Source organism: Ammodytes marinus (genome assembly GCF_949987685.1).
Source record: "Ammodytes marinus genome assembly, chromosome: 3".
NCBI lineage: Eukaryota > Metazoa > Chordata > Actinopteri > Uranoscopiformes > Ammodytidae > Ammodytes > Ammodytes marinus.
In genome coordinates, this window is record NC_137232.1 from 28,354,116 (window position 1) to 28,369,080 (window position 14,965).

Sequence of the window (14,965 nt, forward strand, 5' to 3'; positions counted from 1 at the left end):
CTGGAGCTGGCACAGTAGTTCAATAGATGCATTCATTGCAGATGCAATGAGCATAATGTTATGTTGTAAATAACTTATTTTCTTTATAGACAGCAAACGGCACTGTCTGGCAGTCTGTGTTTGACGTCAGACAGTGAGGAAGGCTTTTGCTGCTTTCAAGGGCTTCTTGTTAATCTCCCCTTCCTAGCGATGATATTGCAAATAAGTACTTAGTAGTCCAAAATAAAGTTAAATGAATGCAGTTCGTGATGCAATGGAGGAATAAAACCTATAGCCTACCATTTAAATTAATAGGCTATCTGCATATAAATAATGCATAGTTTTACATCAGGCCTATATTATAAAACTAAAAGTCAGATGGGTTTCTGTTGATAACTGATCTACGAAAAGTTTTTATTTTCTAGAACCAGGTATCAAATTGATATATATTTTATTAAATGTTAAGGATGGATACCTCTACTTTTGTTGACCGTTTTTGCCATGCTGTAAAACAAAATTCCCTGGTGCATGGAAATAGACTTAATTCCGTTGTTTGGACGGCACCTGAAGGCATCATAACACCGGGCGCACATCGCCACAGGCGGTGACTTCAACAGCTCCGCAAAACTTAAACATAGACGAGCAATGTGGAGTATAGCAGCCGGGCGAGGAACATTCTTTTCTGCCGTTTAACGTTACTCGGGGCGAAATTACTTGACATTACTTCAGTTAAAGAGGATTGTATTTAACAACAGATACTTACCGCTTTAATCACCTTAACCCCCTCAGAATGACAAGTTTAACAGAGGCAGTGTTGTGCGTGTAACAACCTCGGAGATAGCCAAAGAAAGGTAACTAACTAACGTTAGCTTACAGCTAGTTGTTACTTGGGTAGTGTTCTTTGGTAATGCAGTACCGGTTTAACTGTACGCTAATTAAGTTGGTAACAAGTTAGCATTAACGCCATTAAACATCCATAAGGAGCCTAAGGCTTTTAAACGTGACTCACGTTGACACATCAACGACTTTTCGCTGACTTCAAATCAAACGGGTTTTTGCAGAAAACATATAAAAACACTGGATATTAACATACAGATATCAAGGTGAGTAGCTAATGGTCAAGTTTGATGACGTTGCTCTGTTAGCTTATCATGTAACGTTTTGTATTGTTAATGGAAGTTGTTCTTTAAAGTTACTGTGAAGTATTAGTATGTAGTATTACAACGTGGTCTGGGCTAACGCTAAGAAACGTGCATGTGGCATGTTGTTGTTAGACCGGTTTGGCACCGACTTGATGAGTTAAGAACGAAACGTAGTAGGTAAACACCTAGCTATTTAACACAGACCAGCTAACGTCATATTCTCTGTTGCAATTTCCTGGAACAAAACTCTTTAATAGGTAACTTCAGATATCATCAGGCAAGGTGTTTACCCAGCAATCCTAGGAGGAAGTGTACATGATTTCCCGTTTGCAAAATGATTAAGATAGTGTTGTTCAGGAGGACCAGTGGGGTTGTTATGCCAAGTTTACTGGCTAAGATAAGGCAACAGCATGTTGTATCCAACCCCAAAACTGTTACATTGTGTTGCATATTGTTGGCTTTTTAGAGTAGGCATCAGAGTTAGCATGTGGCTGATCGTGTTTCTGTTACAGGAGCTGAATGGCCTCCGTTGTTGCAGTGAAAACTGAGAAGCGACCTGCAGCTGACTCTCAGGATGCAGATTCAAATGCAAAAAAACCCAGGTATGCTCAAGGGGTGCTGCTTTGCTAACAGCTGTGCACTCTGCCCATGCATGACTCATACTTACATCAGTGTTGTGAACAGGGCTGATTAAAATCTTTGTTTTCTTAAGCTCCTGATTGTACAAAGTTTATAATAAAGGCCGGTTTTAGTTTCAAGCTGATTATTTGCATACTTCAAAATAAATGTATTTTGCTAAACCTTGATGCTGTCAGAATGATTTGGGAAACATAATTTAATCCCGCTTGCTGCTGCCCCCATAGGAAACTGCTGCCCAGCCTGAAGACCAAGCGAGCCCCCGAGCTGGTCCTGGTGATAGGCACGGGGGTGAGCTCTGCAGTGGCCCCTCAGGTCCCCGCGCTGCGCTCCTGGAAAGGCCTGATCCAGGCCCTGCTGGATGCAGCCAATGACTTTGACCTGCTGGAGGAGGAGGAGAGTCGGCGCTTCCAGAAGCACATGCAGGAGGATAAGAATCTGGTGCATGTCGCCCATGACCTCATCCAGAAACTTTCCCCGGTAAGACTGCCTGTGCTGTGACTTTTTCCCCCTCGCTGTCTCTTTCTACCTCACCCTGTAGCAGCACATGTACAAACACATGGCAGATGGACTGCAGGCTCACGGTTCTTTCTTCAGCCCAGGGACATTTGTTTCAACTTCCAATGAAAGAGATAAGACATCTCCGCCATATCTCATTAAAACACCTATAGTCAGCGACACGAGGCTTGCTCGTGTTTTTTTTTTCTCAGAAAGGTATTGTTGACAACTTTTTTTTGTTGAGTCAGTTGATGTGAAATCAATATCACATGAAGCAGGCTGTGTTTTCTGTTTCTCAATGCTCTGTGGTTTCTTCAGGGTTCCCAGAAAAACAAACAAACAAGTGAGATAAATACCAATGTCAAATCAATTTTTTGTAAAACCTTAGAATGGGTCATATACTTTGGTGCAGTTTGGATTCAAATACAATGACAAAAAAAGCAAAATGTTTTGTCAAAGTACCAGCACCACACCAGAGCTTACCTGAATATTTGGTGAAACACACAAAGCCCACCAAAACTACCAGAAGCTGCCTCCCTATTTGACCACAAAAACCCAATAATGTCCTTACACACTGCATCGCAATCCCCAAATACTTTTAACAGGCTCAAGAGGAGTTCAGAGACAGTTTTATTTATTTTGTTCCAAAAAAATAATCCATATCGAGTGAGAAATCACTGCATCTGTTATTCCAAGTGTATTGTTACAAATGAATTGGGGAAAAAATGTGTTATTTTTTATTTCCATCGGTGCTCTCTTCCTGTTGGACTGGTCTGGAGCGGGGCTGGCAGATGGGAGCCTTAATACCGTTTGCCTCCTGTGTTAGTCATGTCTCATCGCACCTTTGACATTGATTAAAACATGCTTTGTTTTTATGGCTTTATCCATCGTGTTTATTTCAATCCACAGTCGTGCAGACACCAGTTCCACACTGGGACACAGCAGGCACTACTTGCTGAGAGAACAAATCAAAACGAGCACAGAATCATGTGAAGCAGCATGTTCCATTCAGACAGAGTTAAAGCACCATCCAAACAGCATTATGTTTACAGTAGAGGACATTCGAGTGTAGTGATTCCATTTACCAAACCCATCCTCAAATAGTTTCCTTTTTACAGCATGTCAGCATGTTATCACTTGCACTGAGGTGTTTGTAGTTGTGCTGTCCTCTATCCCAAGAAAATGAATTTCTCTCACGAGAGTTCAACCTCCTTTTCGTGCAACTGTGAACCAGATGGATTATGGTGGTCTGCAGGAGGTAATGGGGGTAATCTGAAGTTGGAACTCCAAAGAGAGTGTTTTTGTTGTAATCCTCTGGCAACTTTGACCTTGGCTAATACGAGGCTAATTACAACGTTGGGGACTAGTTTATTTTCTCAATTCAGGCAAGAAATGTAAACAGTGTTTCCCACACAGGGTGGAGGAAACATTGTCATCTGTTAGTGGTTTGTAATGAGATTTTTAAATGATATGAAGCGGTACACCTCTCTTTTTACCCTTTACTACAAAAGGAAACTGTTTTGCATTTTACAGTATAAACAGACCTGGGAAAAAGTCAGCATCTGTCAGACCTAATATTTCTGTGTTTTGCCAACATGTCTAAAGTGGTGCAGTCCTGTCCAGAATTAGGCTAGATTTGTTTATTTTTTTTGTAAAAACAATATCGGTTTAGGATGTTTATTTTCTAAACCAGAGTTGTCTACTTGCACTTTATTTGCTTAGTATTCCATAAGCCCAGAGACGGTCCAAAGACACAGTGATCATGGAGGGTGCTGTACACACTAGACGTAGATAATGAGCTTCTTCCTGTGGAAAGCGCTCCTGCTGTTTAGCCCATTAGAGCCCTAATCTCTGGAAGTCAGCGGAGCATTTTCCCTGTGCTACGATTACCTTGGTCACTGCGTCTCTGCACCACCCTTTGCTATTCTTAGTTGCCTGACTGACTCTCTCTCTCTCTCTACCTCTCTCCCTCTAACCCTCCCTCTCTCTCTCCCTTTCTCTCTCTCCATCTCCCTCTCTCTCTCTATCCCTTTCTCTCTCTCTGCCAGGTAAGGATGAGATTTATACTGTGTGTAATCTCCTAGCAGACTCAGGTTGTATGTGTGTGAGTGGCTGCTCGAGAGGGGCCGTAGACGGGTTGAGAGAAAGGGTGCTAGAGTGTTTGGTTATCAGAACAAAGTTTCACCTTCCAGTTTTGTTTACGATCGCACGCACACTAAAATCAAACGTATTACACAATTATCAAAACCTTAAACTCAAGAAGCAAACCATTGGCCCATGTTTGCACCACTATAAGTCAGCCTCACAGTTTTTGCAAAACAATACACACAGTGATTTGCAAAACACTAAACACACTTAAATACATTAGACACAGAGATATATCATGATGTCACCTCATTGCAATTCCAAAGCACTGACTGTCAAACTACCAAACACATGAGCCAGTCAGTAAACACAGCCCCCAAAATGCGCAAACGCATGATTGCTTTATTCTAGACACTCCAATCAGGTTCAAGCACTATACAAATGCAGCAGGTACGTTCACCTGCCTTTACAGTTACCAACATGGAAGGAGTCAGAATAACAGTGAGGGGGTTGAATCCACAGAAGAGATGGGGTCCTCCTCTGTCATGCCAATATTAGCCCTTACAACACACCTCACATACTCACATTTTTAGACTCATTCCACAACATTGTCACAGCAGGTAAACAAATGTACCAGACGCAATACATTGTCATTTGGGACAATGTGTCATTCCATCGTGCTGCTCTGGTCCAGAACTGGTTTCAACACCATCCACAGTTCACAATTCTATACCTTCCACCATACTCTCCTTATCCAGTTTTTCTCTGCATGGCGGTGGAAGGATGTGGATGAAATTCTCTGGACAGATCCAGCTAGGCGAAGAGATAATGTCTAGTATTTTCTATACTGTATTTTCTGTTTCCTTTATCAGATTTTTTAAATGTATTTACAGTATTATCTGTCATTTGTAACCTGTACTAGATACAGTATTGTATGTGAGTTGTTGTTTGCTGGGATAACAGTGTTATGCAGACTACTGTACACATGTTTTGTTGTGATTTTCCATGTTGACTGATTTGGGTGTATGGAGAGAAATACATTATATGTTCCTCTGTCTGCAGCATTGGTCTTGTCAAGTGTTTGGTGAACTTATTGTATATTTGCACTTTCTCTGTGTACTTTGTATACATTACTCAAATCACTGAGAAGTAGAATTACTAAAAGTGTTTAAGGTTAGCAACAGCAGTGTGTAACTGGTTCAGACAGAATTAAGTAATATGAAAAGTGTCTCTTTCATATGGTGACAAAATAGTGTATAGTTTTGAAAAGAGTGTTTCGTTTTGCAAAGGGTCTGAGGCGTTTTGGTAATTGGGTGTTTGGTGTGCTAATTGTGTGTAGTGTTTTGAAAAATCGGGCCCTGTTTTCAAAATCATGCTTAAGCAATCAAAAAAAAACTAACAGATATTTTGAAAAGTTGTAAACGCGTAACAATCAGGTCTAAACTCAGTTGGAATTCCTGTGAATAGGAGTGGCAAGAAGTTAAATAGCCTCCGGGAAAGGCTTGTTAAAAACAGCATCTTGAAAACAGAACAATAATGAGATCATGTTGAACCCTCTAATGTCATGTGTTTGGTATCAGGAGTAGTAGTCAGGGCTTTGACAAACAGATAATAACTAGGCCAAGGCCTTTATGCCTAATGCTAGATAGGAGCGCATACTAAAGTATTTATTTCCTGTTTCTAAAGGATAATTACAATCTGGCTTTACATTTGTAACTTGTTGGTTGTAGCAAATCAATTATTCACCGGTTCCTCCCTGCTTGTTGTGTTGGTGAACGTTAATTGACATGCTAGTTGTGGTGATTCGACCTACTGGTATTTCCCCTAAAGCTAAAACGTTGTTCATAACAAACAAGTTCAAACTATTTGAAAATACCAGTGATATGGCCGTGTCAAACTCAAAATATGTAATCCAATGATCCAACTTGCAATAATGAAACCTCACAATAGCTCTTAATGCTTTATTATTTGGAAACTTCTTCTTATTTTACTTCCTCTTGGAACACTGCATCACAGTGCTGCTGTTTTTTTTTTTTTTTTTTTTTTTTTTCTTCATTTAATACAGGGACAGTGCATATTATCAAACATTTCTGTCAATATGCCAGAATTAGCCAGAAGGCTATTTTTCATCTGCAGTCCCTAGACAGATGGTAAAAGTCACCCTAAAAGAAAATAAGTTACACATTTATATAACACAACACACCTATAGTAAAACGTACTATTAAAAATTAAGTAAAGTGAAAAGTACTATTAAGCTAAAATATACAATAAAAACACAGCAGAGCAACAATCAGACAACAGCAGACAATAACATGAACAGGTTAATGATAATGTAAACAGCTCTGGTTATCAATGAGCCATTTCTTTAACTGGCATTTGAATGACCTATATGGGGTCAGATTTCTGATGGCTATGGGGGTGAGGTTCCACTCAGTAGCTGCACGAACAGAGAAAGAGGTATGGCCAAATACACTCGTCCTAAAAGGGATAATACAATCTCCCCTCGCTGATGCTCTAGTTCTGCTGTGATCAGCTGTTCGGATGTTGACAAACTGATGGAGCGGAGGGGATGATAAACCGTGAATGATTTTATAGACAAGACATAGATTTGAATAGTTGACCATGTTTTCCCATTTGAGTAATCTGTGCTTTTGTAATATTGGACAATGATGACATCTACAAGGTTTCTTGTCTAGGATTTTAACAGTTCGTTTGTAAAGTGTATAGGTTTCAGGGATGTAACAGTAGCTTGTGACCAAATGGGTAAACAGTAAGTGATGTGTGAGAAAATCATAGAGTGCATAAACATTTTTGCTGCCTCTATAGACATTTGATGGCGAATTTGTCTAAAGTTCCTGAGGTTGAATTTGATTCGGTTACAGACCCTTTTTACATGTGATGTAAATGACAACTTAGAATCAAATAAAACTCCCAGATATTTATATTCGGATACAATCTGCAGCCTTTCCCCTGAAACCAAAACATTCGGCTCAACATTGACATGTCTGTGGGACTTGGTAAAGAACATTGCTACTGTTTTTGAAGTGTTCAACTGAAGGCAGGATTGCTTCAACCAAGCTGAGATAGTAACCATAGCGTTAGTGAGCTTCTCTGCCACTTGAGAGATATCACTACCATGGACATAAACTACGGTGTCATCAGCATACATCTGCACAGAAACATCAGAACAGACCGACGGAAGGTCGTTTATATAAAGTGAAAACAACAAAGGTGCTAAATTTGATCCTTGAGGAAGACCGGTGGACAGACTGAGGGCCGCTGATTTAACAGACTGGACTCTGACATGTTGGGAACGGCCAGTGAGGTAAGACTCAATCCATTTAAGCGCATCTGACGAAAAATTGAAATGGCATAATTTTGACAGCAAGATTTTATGATTGACAGTGTCAAAGGCCTTCTTAAGATCCAGAAACACGGCACCAACAACCCCACCTCGGTCCAACAGAGCTCTGATGTTTTCAGTAAAGTAGCAAGTTGCAGACTCAGTGGAGTAATTTGCTCTAAAGCCAAACTGCATAGGGTGGAGAGCAAAGGCTGTGGTATTCAGATGGTTAATGATTTGTTTTGCTACCAGTTTCTCTGTAATCTTAGACACTGTAGGCAGTATGCTGATGGGTCTGTAGTTTGACATGGAATGAGGGTCTCCGCTTTTGTAAATGGGAACAACAATAGCTGGTTTCCATATGCTTGGAAACAAATTTTGTGAAATAGACAGATTGATAATTGTTGTAATAGGGCGAAGGACTGATGTACTGAGCTCCTTGAGCATCACTGTATCCATACCAAAAATATCTTTACATCTTGATGATCTGAGTGATTTAATGGTCTGTGATACCTCTGATGCTGTGATGTTTATTAAACTGAAGATTGATTGACATGTGTCTAATGCAGGGCTGCATGTATTCTCAGGTGTGAAGCACCTTGCGATGTCAGCCACAGAATCAATAAAATAGCGATTGAATGCCTCCGCTACAACCTCAATATTATTTGTTAGTTGTTTATTTATTTTAATTTCTAGTGCATTTTGTTCTTTGGGGCGATCACCTGTCATTTTTCTTAGCTGGTTCCATATCATTTTAGCATTTCCGTTTGATTTTTCAATTATAGTTAGAAAGAAATCTGCTTTTGCTTTTCTTAGTGTTCTTACAACTTTGTTTCTCAACATTGTGAATCGTCCTCTGTCATGAGTTAATTTAGTTTTATTTGCTATTTTTAGTGCTTGGTCTCTCTCTTTCATGAGTTTTATGATGCCTGGGTTTATCCAGGGTACAGTGTTTTTGTGTTGTTTGTACTCAATTTTTTGTGAGAATTCTTTAATAACTCTCTCAAGTGTTTTTAAAAATAATCTGCTGTCCTTTTCATAGTCAACTAAGGGTAAAATGTCATCCCATTGAATTTGGTTTGCTATAGCTACAAAGTTTTTATATTTGCTTTTAGGAATTGTAATAGTTTCCGTTTTTTTTTCTCTAACACAAAACTGGAAACGTTTTTTGGTAAGTTTTCTATTGACAAGTGTTAGATTATGGTCCGATAAACCTGTTAACATATTAAATGATTTTAAAATTATTTCTGGTTTATTGGTGAATATGAGATCAATTTGTGTCCTGGTGGAATTAGTTATTCTTGTTTGCCCACGAACAACTTGTGTCAGCTCAAACCTGTCGGTGATTTGTTTGAGCTTTTTTCTAGATGATTTGTCTTCCCAGTTGATGTTAAAATCCCCCATAATAATAATTTCTTTATCAAAATTACTTTCTTTTAGCAGCTTTTCAAAGTTTTCATAAAAGCTGTTATCTGTCGAGGGAGGCCGGTAAATTACAACGAGGACAAAGGACATTTGTGGTGAAAGACTGATACTGAGACCTAAACATTCTAATGTTATACAATTGGACCACTGGATTTTGTGACACTGTAATGTGTTTTTTATATAGACCATCACTCCTCCCCCTTTTTTGGATCCCTCCCTGTCTTTTCTGTGGATGTTATAACCAGGAATATTCAGAGCTGCTGATGGAGAATTTTCATGAAGCCAGGTTTCAGATAAACATAAAAAATCCAGGTTTGAATCCAGTAACAGATGCTGTATCTGCTCACTTTTAGACAGTATGCTTCTAATGTTTAGATGACCACCTAAAAGGCCCTTTGTTTTAGCATTAGGGTCCCACACTATTCGTGAATGACTGACAGTCTGAAACACCTCCCACTTACGGTTTTTTGCGATCCCTGGATTTAGTCATTTTCTGTTTACATTCCGCGTCACTATGGGGACGCGTGAAGCGCCAGTTTTTGAAGTGGTCGCAGAAGGCTCCAAAGAAACATTGGCTCCATCCCCGAAGTCATCTGTTTGTAGGCCCGTTCCCCGTAATCCCCGGAGGACACGGCGCGCTCCACCTGCGTCGACACCAGGCATTCCACCGATGCAAACATCAGCACGAGAAACTCGCACACGCCGACCCGCCACCTCCGCCACAGCACCATCACGGCTCCCCAGCGTCCCATCCGCATCAGCACCAAGCAGAGACGACGGGCAGTAAAGGTTAGAATGTCCAGGACTACGCTGTGGCGCATCATACAGTGGGCATAGTTGTTGGACTGTAGCGCGCTCCTCCACAGGTCTCTCCTCCGGTGTAGCACGGTGCGGTCCTGGGCATTGGTGTATGTCACCAGATAATATCAAACAAATTGTGATGATCAGTGCATTGGTCGGTTGTAAGCCTGAAGTCGTCTTGGTCTTTTTCCGTATTTGTTTGTAGAGAGAGGGATAAATGAAAGTCATAGCCAGAAGGTGTTTCCCATAGCCAATGTTTGGCTTGGCGTTGTTGTTTGTTTGTTTGAAGAGTAGATCCATACTGTTGAACAACATTTTTCCATAGAATGAACGTTGTTGCTTGTTGTCAGCATGTTTGAGGTCCATTTCAACTTTAGATGGTGTGAAACCAATACAGAAAGTGTATAGTAGGAGAGCTGTGAACACACCTGTCGCACCTGCAGCCATCTTGTTTTTAGCTGTAATCAATCCTGCATCCAGTGCTGTTTAAAAGGTGCTTAGCTGATAATGCATCATGTGTAAGTGGGTAAACACAGTCCATATGGCCTTTGTTTCTTGAGTGCATCGATGATGATGCTAGAATTTGACATTTCCGTCCTACAAAACATAGTGGAAAAGTGAACTTTTAATCCAACTGAATATTGTCTTACATGTACATTTATACAAATCTATTATTGTGCATTTTGTCTACTAAAAAAAAATCTTGTTCTTAGCGTTTCCTTTCTTCTTCTACCTTTTTTTCCAAACAGAGAACAGGCAATGTGCGATCCACATTCTTCAAGGACTGTCTATACGAGGTGTTTGACGATTTGGAGTGCAAAATGGAGCACGCGGGGAAACATCTACTGCGCTCCGTGCTGCAGTTAATGGAGAGCGGTGCACTGGTCCTCACTACTAACTTTGACAACCTGTTGGAGATCTATGCAGCTCACCAGGGCACCAAGCTGGAGTCTTTAGACCTGACGGACGAGAAGAAGGTAAACATTGTGTGTATTTTGGTATGGCAAACGATTGATCTTTACCTGCTACAAAATGCATCCAGTCAGCCTTTTTTTTTTATTAACCAGTGCAAAGGTCACTGAAGCATGTTGGGCTAGGCCAGGCTCAGTGTAGTGAGCTCGGACATCCTAACACATATTAACAAATGAAGGATAACTTCTGGTTAATTTTCCTGAAAATATATATATTTCCCTTCTATTTGGGTAAACTCACAAGGTAGTTAGTAAGCACATTTTATTTATACAACCCTTTTCAAAAACCTGAGGTTACAAAGTTAAGATCTTGCATGAAGTGAAGATCCTGTTTGCTGCTTTTGGTGATAAATAGACAATGTTTTTGACCTGAAAGAGCCTTTTGTCTCTGAGGGGGTGGAGGAAGTATAACTTTCTAGCCATTAATCATCTGCTGTCAAATGTTATAGATTGAACAATATTTGCTTTTGGGGGAAGACTGCACTGAGGGAGAAAGTGTGTGTTTAAACAGTAAAAATAGGTTTGTTTCCCATTTGACCAGTTTCTTTGCAAAATCACAATTGTGTTATAATCATGTTAACTATGTCTGTTTTAAAGCTACTATGATTTAAATTGATTAAATGGAACACACATTTGCCAAAAAATTGTCAAGAGCTTTCTGAGTGACCTGTCGCTTTGCCTCTCAGTCCTGGTATTTATGCCTCGTCTCCATCAGGGCTAATATCCTCTCACTGCTGTTCCCTGCTTTTACTCCCTGCCCAGCTAGAACAGGATTGAGTGCAATGGACTGTAAAATGTGTGTCTGTGTGTGTGTTTGCGCATGTCTAGGTGTTGGAGTGGGCTCAGGAGAAAAGGAACTTAAGTGTTCTGCATATCCACGGGGTGTACACCAACCCAAGTGGTATTGTACTGCACCCTGCTGGCTACCAGAATGTACTAAGGAACACAGAGGTTATGGTGAGCCCTAGAATTGTTGAAATTATTATGTTTAAAAAAAAATGTAAGTCTATGATTTATTGTCATATTTTATCATTCTTTCCCTCAAACTCTGCTCTGGCACTCAAGTTGCTCCTGCGTGTACCGAGGTGTACTCTGCTGCTACTCAAACTGTATGTCTGTGCTTGAATGTATTGTTGTTGCTCGCATATAGTTCCTGGTTCCAGCTTCGGCTCTTCTCCTCTCACTCCTCTCTGCTCTTTGATTTTTGTTGAAACCCCAGGTGCGTTCTTTTTACTTCTTAGAATCCAGTATGGGCGACTACTCCCGCCCCGGTGAAGAAAAATGGACCTTCAAAGTCAAAGTTCCTTTTTTTTAATGGTGCTTGCTAGAACCATCTTTGTATGGTACCGCTTTTTTTTCTTTTCTTTGACATACATTGTACGTTGGCATGAACTTTGCTTGTCTATGTTGGCCGGCCATCTGCGTACATTCTCCAGCTCCTGAGTTAAGAAGCTGAAGTTTTCTCCACCGAGGCAGGAGTGGATGAACCGAGTTAACGAGTAGCTGCCTGTACGGGACGCTCTTTAGAAGTAAAGCGAACGCATCTGGGGGTTTTTACAAAAAAGAGCAAAGCAGAAGTCAGCAAGCAGATGATTTGAGAGCGCACAGAAGCAGCATGAGAGAGAGGAGAAGAGCTGAACCTGGAAGCAGGATATCTGTGCGATAAACAAATCTGAGTGCCAATGAATGATACATTTGAGCGCAGGGGGAAGGAATTACAACATCTGAACATGAAATCAATAAATCAAGCTCTCAAATCCAAAGACCGCACGCTTGAATAGAGATGGCAAAATAACTCCATGTAACAAACGACTTTATTCTGCACAAGGTTTCCTACACAAGGTGAAAATAATGCATTATGCTATGGTATTATATAAATGTACCAAATTACCTATGTACCTTCTTCACTTTTATGCATTTTAAATGGTAGGTTTTTTTTCTCAAGTGTAAAGTTAATATACTTCTGCTGTGTTTTTTTTTTGTTCAAACAGCGAGAGATCCAGAAGCTGTACGAGACCAAATCCTTTGTGTTTCTGGGCTGCGGGCGCACGGTGGACGACACCACCTTCCAGGCTCTGTTCCTGGAGGCGGTCAAACACAAGTCTGACCTGGAGCACTTCATGCTGGTGCGGCGTGAGGACGTGGGCGAGTTCAAGAAGCTGCGCGACAACATGCTGGACAAGGGCATCAAGGTCATCTCCTATGGGGACGAGTACGCCGACCTGCCCGAGTACTTTGAGAGGCTGGCCCACGAGATCTGCAACCGCGACGTGACTACCAACGGCTGGGGTAAGCACGAGTGTTGTTAAAAGGTGGACTAGGCAATTCTGGAGGAAAAAAGGTTTATATTCAAAATCAGTTAATATCTCGTCATGATCCGCTGCTTGTACGTATTGTGTTTGAGCTGAAAAAAAAAATGTAATACACATCCTTGGATCTGTAAACGGGCATGTTGCTAGCTACAGTTGTCCCCATTTGTTGACACAACCTTACCATGTTAACAGAGCCTAGGCCGTGTTTTAACACCAGATTTCAGTGCGCATACAATACGGACAGGTAGTGGATCATCAGGAGATATTCACTGATCAATAAGTTTACATGTCAGGGTAATTATACAGTTCTCATTATACAGCCCTTTTAAAATAGCTGCAATCGTGCCTCCGAAATAGCTTTCCAAAAGCTTGAAAGTATCTAAAAATAACCTTGAGTTCTACTCAGCTTGGGCTTAACATAACAGAAAGCCTGCATTTTAAATTAGAGGTCCTGGGTTTGAAAGAAGTGGGTATTTAGGAGGCAGCGAATGTCTAATGAAATACGCTGTTGAGTTGAGAGTTCAACAACCTGTTAGTCCACCGACTGCAATGCTTAATCATTGGAGTAACCTTTCAAAGGTTTGACACTTTTTAAAAATATTTTAAAGATTTGATTAAGGGAATAAGAAGTATTCTGTTGTCCTGGATGCACAAGTTAAATGTTTCTATCAGCATCTCCTATTGAAGAAAATGTGGGATTTTGTTACATTTCAAATGAACTGCATCTTTATAATCATCTTTTTTTTTTTACCTTTTTTCTTCCCTGCAGGGTCTCCCTCACAAAATAGGGAGGAAGAGCAGAACGGCTTTACCACACAGAAAAGCCTCCTTCAAGGTTAGGACTGAATGCTTCTCTTTGGATTCAGGCAGTGGCCACTTGCTAGAGACATTTCCAGAATAACACACAATAAAGCCCTGTCCAAGACGTCTTTGTTTTCTTACTGCATGCTGCTGGTAGATAGAACATTCACATCTGTTCTGTTGATTTTCAGTATCAAGAGACCTGCTTGTCATCCTTATTACAAAGATACAACTGCCTTTTGTTTACAGTATTGCATGCATCATGGCAGTCAGCCACAACATTTCAGTTGATGCTCTTTTTGTTTCTCAGCTTTTCATTCAAGTCCCTTCCTTCTCTTTTTGCCCCAGACCATCATTCTTGACAGACACAGTCGGGATCAGTATATTTTTCCTCCACAGCTCCATCGAGAGATCGGTCAACTTTGAGTTAGTACTTGACTCTTACCAATGGATTTGGGAAACACTATGAGGCCAAGGGGGATGTTAAAAGCTGGTGTCGGTATTTTACAGGGTTCAATTATTTTCCTTTTTTATTAGTTTTTGTTTAAAAGGGAAAGAAGTTTGAAGTAACTCGCCTCACAGTCCCACTGTACTGTGTTATTATTGTTACTTAACATTTGGGAAGCTAAAGTCAAAGGAAATGAATTGTTTATATGAAGTGGTATGTTCCCTCTTCAACTTGGATAATGATCGATCTGAATCCACTGACAGAGGTGGACTTTGTAGCATGGATTCCTTGTTGGGATTTGGACATACAAGAATGCAGTTATAAAAAAAAAAAAACTGCATCAGCTTGGCCTACCTGTCTTGAGAAGCAATAGCTGCAAGATGTAGTGCACATCACATGTTCTTAAATGAAAATGGTCCTGTGCTTACAAGCAAGGATTGTTAACTGTAATGCTCAACCCTGAAACCAGGAAAACTTTTGCACACTACTGGGTCAGGACAGGAGTGGGGGAATGAGAACAGGAG

General features: G+C 40.6%; 1 protein-coding gene across 2 annotated transcripts; it reads left to right on the forward strand.

Moving 5' to 3' along the window:
- Nucleotides 1–577: 577 nt before the first annotated feature.
- fam118b (family with sequence similarity 118 member B) lies at nucleotides 578–14,945 on the forward strand. Of its 2 annotated transcripts, none has more exons than XM_080053781.1 (8): nucleotides 578–1,082; nucleotides 1,634–1,723; nucleotides 1,985–2,237; nucleotides 10,659–10,886; nucleotides 11,709–11,837; nucleotides 12,872–13,169; nucleotides 13,962–14,027; nucleotides 14,342–14,945. In XM_080053781.1, exons 2-8 carry the CDS (start codon nucleotides 1,641–1,643, stop codon nucleotides 14,353–14,355), a joined length of 1,071 nt encoding a protein of 356 aa, XP_079909907.1. In that variant the 5' UTR covers nucleotides 578–1,082; nucleotides 1,634–1,640; the 3' UTR covers nucleotides 14,356–14,945. The 2 variants fall into 2 exon arrangements, with proteins under 2 accessions (XP_079909907.1, XP_079909908.1); XM_080053782.1 differs by having other exon boundaries at nucleotides 578–830.
- The last annotated feature ends 20 nt before the right edge of the window (nucleotides 14,946–14,965 follow it).

What these genes read in the sequence shown, in the direction of transcription:
- fam118b (XM_080053781.1), top strand. Translation starts at nt 1,641, where the DNA reads ATGGCCTCCGTTGTTGCAGTGAAAACTGAGAAGCGACCTGCAGCTGAC. An exon ending in TCAAATGCAAAAAAACCCAG is followed by an intron (nt 1,724 to 1,984) that starts GTATGCTCAAGG and finishes CTGCCCCCATAG; the next exon opens with GAAACTGCTGCCCAGCCTGA. An exon ending in TAAGGAACACAGAGGTTATG is followed by an intron (nt 11,838 to 12,871) that starts GTGAGCCCTAGA and finishes TTGTTCAAACAG; the next exon opens with CGAGAGATCCAGAAGCTGTA.